Raw genomic sequence first — 4,624 nt, 5'->3', positions numbered from 1 at the left:
AATTTTTGGAAACCATGTATCTGACAAAAGACTGATATCTTGCATATATAAAGAAATCCTACAACTCAATGACAACAGTACAGACAGCCCAATTATAAAATGGGCAAAAGATATGAAAAGACAGTTCTCTGAAGAGGAAATACAAATGGCCAAGAAACACATGAAAAAATGTTCAGCTTCACTAGCTATTAGAGAGATGCAAATTAAGACCACAGTGAGATACCATCTCACACCAATTAGAATGGCTCCCATTAAAGAAACAGGAAACTACAAATGCTGGAGAGGACGTGGAGAAACTGGAACTCTTATTCATTGTTGGTAAGACTATATAATGGTTCAGCCACTCTGGAAGTCAGTCTGGCAGTTCCTTATAAAACTAGATATAGAGCTATCCTTCGTTCCAGCGACTGCACTTCTCAGTATATACCCGGATGATCTGAAAGCAGTGACACAAACAGATATCTGCACGCCAATGTTCACAGGAGCATTATTCACAATTGCCAAGAGATGGAAAGAACCCAAATGTCCTTCAACAGATGAGTGGATAAATAAAATGTGGTATATACACACGATGGAATACTACGTAGCTGTAAGAAGGAATGATGTCGTGAAACATATGACAACACGGATGAACCTTGAAGACATAATGCTGAGCGAAGTAAGCCAGGCACAAAAAGAAAAATACTATATGCTACCACTAATGTGAACTCTGAAAAATGTAAAACAAATGGTTTATAATGTAGAATGTAGGGGAACTAGTGATAGAGAGCAATTAAGGAAGGGGGAACGATAATCCAGTAAGAACAGATAAGCTATCGTGGGTAAATTTAACGTTCTGGGGATGCCCAGGAATGACTATGGTCTGTTAATTTATGATGGGTATAGTGGGAACAAGTTCACAGAAATATTGCTATATTAGGTTACTTTCTTGGGGTAGAGTAGGAACATGTTGGAAGTAAAGTAGTTATCTTAGGTTAGTTGTCTTTTTCTTACTCCCTTGTTATGGTCTCTTTGAAATGTTCTTTTATTGTATGTTTTTTTAAATTTTTAAAATTTTTTTTATTTTTTATACAGTTGATTTAAAAAAAAAAAAGTTAATTAAAAAAAAAAAACAAGGAAAAAAATATGCCGAGTCCCCTTGAGGAGCTGGTGGAGAACGCAGGGGTATTGGCCTGCCCCACCTCGATGGTTGCTAATGTGCTCACAGACATAGGGGACTGGTGGTTTGATGGGTTGAGCCCTCTACCACAGGACTTGCCCTTGGGAAGACTGTTGCTGCAAGGAGAGGCTAGGCCTCCATATTACTGTGCCTAAGAGCTTCCTCCTGAATGCCTGTTTATTGCTCAGATGTGGCCCTCTCTCTCTACCTAAGCCAGCTTGGCAGTTGAAATCATTGCCCTCCCCTCTACATGGGATCAAACACCCAGGGGAGTGAATCTCCCTGGCAACGTGGAATGTGACTCGCGGGGAGGAATGTAGACCCAGCATCGTGGGATGGAGAACATCTTCTTGACCAAAAGGGGGAAATGAAATAAGCTTCAGTGGCAGAGAGATTCCAAAAGGAGCCAAGAGGTCACTCTGGTGGGCACTCTTGCGCACAATATAGACAACCATTTTTAGGTTCTAATGAATTGGGGTAGCTGGCGGTAGATACCTGAAACTATCAAACTACAACTGAGAACCCATGAATCTTGAAGATGATTGTATAAAAATGTAGCTTATGAGGGGTGACAATGGGATTGGGAAAGCCATTAAGGACCACACTCCCCTTTGTCTAGTTTATGAATGGATGAGTAGAAAAATGGGGGAAGGAAAAAAATAAACAAAGGCACCCAGTGTTCTTTTTTACTTTAATTGCTCTTTTTCATTTTCATTATTATTCTTGTTATTTTTGTGTGTGTGGTAATGAAGGTGTCAAGGATTGATTCTGATGATGAATGCACAACTATGAAATGGTACTGTGAGCAATCGAATGTACAATTTGTTTTGTATGACTGCAGAGTATGTGAATATCTCTCAATAAAATGAATATTTAAAAAAAAATGAGGATGTTGCTCTGATTCCCATCTAGCATTCCATCTGATCTTGTTCTCTTTTTAAACTTAGTCTACATATTTTCCTTGAGCTCCAGACCCACCTTTCCAGCAGGTTATTGAATATATCCATAAATACATATTCCTTAAAATTAGTGTTTACCAAATTAAGTTCCTTATCTTTCTCCCAAAGCTATCTTATCGCATATAATTCCTCTCTTGGTGAAAAAAATTACCATCTACACAATTTCTCAGGTTAAAAACCTGACAGTCATCATGAACGCCTTCCTATCCCTCATATCCTCCATCCATTTGAGACCACTGATTCTAGAGTTAATGCTTAATGGCTTGATTTAAATCTTGACTCTGCCACTTACTAGCTGTGAGACCTCAGCAAAGTCGTTTAACCTCTCCATGTTTCAGTTTCCTTACCTATAAAATAGGTATTATACGCTGGAGGCGCCACTGCAGCCGGCTTGGCTTGTGAGCCCTGCAGAGGAGCTGGAGGTCAGGCGGCAGTTACCGCCGCGTCTGCGCCTGGTCCCTGGCCCCTCAGCGGCATGGCGGCGGGGCGACGTTGATGAGACTCATGGAGTTCAAGGTGGCGCTGCTGAGTCCCGGCTCCCCGAAGAGGTGGTGCTGTGCCCCTCCGCCCGGCCCGGCTCCCGGCCTTGGGCCCCCGGAGGCCGAGTCGGCACCACTTAAGACACAGATCCCACCACTGGCTTTGCAACAGCCCGCCCCACCTGGTAGCAAGCGACGCCTTCCAACACGAAGCAAATTTTTCACAACATAAAACAAGAATATAGCCGTTACCAGACAGACATTTAGACGTTGTTCTTAATCAGTGTGAAGCTTGCACTTTGGAAAGTCATCCTCATTCCTCAGCACCCACAGCACCTAGTTCTCCAGGTTCCTTCTGGTTGAAGAAGGACCAGCCCACCTTTACCCTCTGCCAAGTTGGAATAATATGTGAGAGTCTCTTAAAAGACTATGAAGATAAAATTCAGGAGGAGTTTGAGCAAATCCTCAATACCAAACTAGCAGAACAATATGAATCTTTTGTGAAATTCATACATGATCAGATTATGCGATGACATGGGACAAGGCCAACAAACTATGTGTCCTGAAGGTTTCTTGCATATCTGAGTACCAAGTTTGACCTCAAGAGATGGCTCCTCTAGACTTTTTGCAACTGGTTTGATATCACATTTCAGCTCCAACTTTGCATCCTAAGAACACTTAATTGTTCCTGCAGGTCCATTTTATACAACTTGAAAGATTTTGAAACTTTTTGGTTGCCACAAGCTTGTCTTTCTTTCCTGCTCATTCAATGAGCAGCTGTGCCCTACTGTGATAGATTTTCCAAACAAAAAAATCTGGAGCAGCAGTTTAGCAAAATATGCCTTCAGTGGCACTCAACAAATGGAGTTTCCCTAAGCACAGTTCTGTAAGAAGTGTGTGTGTGAGAGTGTGTGTATATGTGTGTATGTGCATTTTAAGTTATTTGTATTGTGCAAATTTTTTGATCTTGGGGATTCTGGCTGTGAATCTGAATCTGATGCACAATAATTACAGTTAAAAACATTTGCTTGGTCTACAGAAGATCATTAATGTTTTGTGACGAAATAAGTTGTAACAGTGGATTGTTTTATGTATAGGTATTATTGTTAAATACAGGGACTGTTTCCAGGCACAGACTATGAACCATAAGTTAGGATGGACATTAATATCATTATGATGACATAGCAAAGGTCTGCAGTCAAGGGCTACAAATGCATGGTGAGGAATTAAAACAAATTGGAGGATGGGCCATTTGACACATGGACTCTGCCTAGCCGTGTTAGTGAAATACTTTGACTCCAAGCCTTCAAATACCCACATGGAGTGTGTGCTCACCTCATTCACGCAATCAAAGAGCTCTCTGGACACTAAACCTCTCCAGGAAAAAGATTTCCCTAGAGCAGGAACATCAGGGTTTGTTCCATAGCATAGCATAGGTGAGCATCGGGCTGGTCCACGCCCCAGCGGCACTGCTACTTGGGCAGAATTTGGATCCTTTAGTCAGGTTTCCCCAAATTCTTTTAAGAGCTGTCTATGTTCAACTGCTTGAGCTTTGTTTTGGCAACCCCCTGCCTGAGGTTGCTTGTGGGCTGTTCACTTTGTTTCCAAGGCTGAGGAACAGAAAGTAGCCTCTGTTTTGAGGAGGCAGGAGTTAAGTACACATTTATTTTTTACTGTGACTTCTTCAGGACCACATTTTACAAAATGCCTTGTTTAATTATTGTTTCTGGAAAGGAACTTTCAATTAAAATTGTTTTAATTTAATGTAGAATAGTTGTTTTTTTTTTAAATTAGGGTTTATTTTGAAAAATTCTGAATTTAATTCAAATGCATGCCAATACTTTCCAAAGTAAGGTAATAATATTCACAGACAGTTGTTCAGATCAGACAGCTTAAAGAAGTTTCTGGAATATTTACTTCACAGATTCCTTATTAATAAATGTCTTTGACTTAAATCTAACCCAAAACTGCAACATTATTCTTTGTACATTTACATTATATAGTGTTAACAAGCTTAGTTGCAAACA

General features: G+C 40.5%; 1 protein-coding gene across 1 annotated transcript; it reads left to right on the top strand.

Moving 5' to 3' along the window:
- Positions 1-2,613: 2,613 nt before the first annotated feature.
- Positions 2,614-3,130, top strand: LOC119538324 (akirin-1-like). Its single transcript, XM_037841200.1, has 2 exons — positions 2,614-2,803; positions 2,940-3,130. Exons 1-2 carry the CDS (start codon positions 2,614-2,616, stop codon positions 3,128-3,130), a joined length of 381 nt encoding a protein of 126 aa, XP_037697128.1.
- The last annotated feature ends 1,494 nt before the right edge of the window (positions 3,131-4,624 follow it).

This window comes from Choloepus didactylus, chromosome 6 (genome assembly GCF_015220235.1).
Source record: "Choloepus didactylus isolate mChoDid1 chromosome 6, mChoDid1.pri, whole genome shotgun sequence".
NCBI classification, from domain to species: Eukaryota; Metazoa; Chordata; class Mammalia; order Pilosa; family Megalonychidae; genus Choloepus; species Choloepus didactylus.
The sequence above is the reverse complement of the archived record's forward strand: the minus strand, read 5'-3'. Positions and strand labels throughout refer to the sequence as shown.

Coding starts and splice junctions, on each gene's coding strand:
- LOC119538324 (XM_037841200.1), top strand. CDS start 2,614: ATGAGACTCATGGAGTTCAAGGTGGCGCTGCTGAGTCCCGGCTCCCCG. Junction 2,804..2,939: donor TAGCAAGCGACGCCTTCCAA/CACGAAGCAAAT, acceptor CAGCACCTAGTT/CTCCAGGTTCCTTCTGGTTG.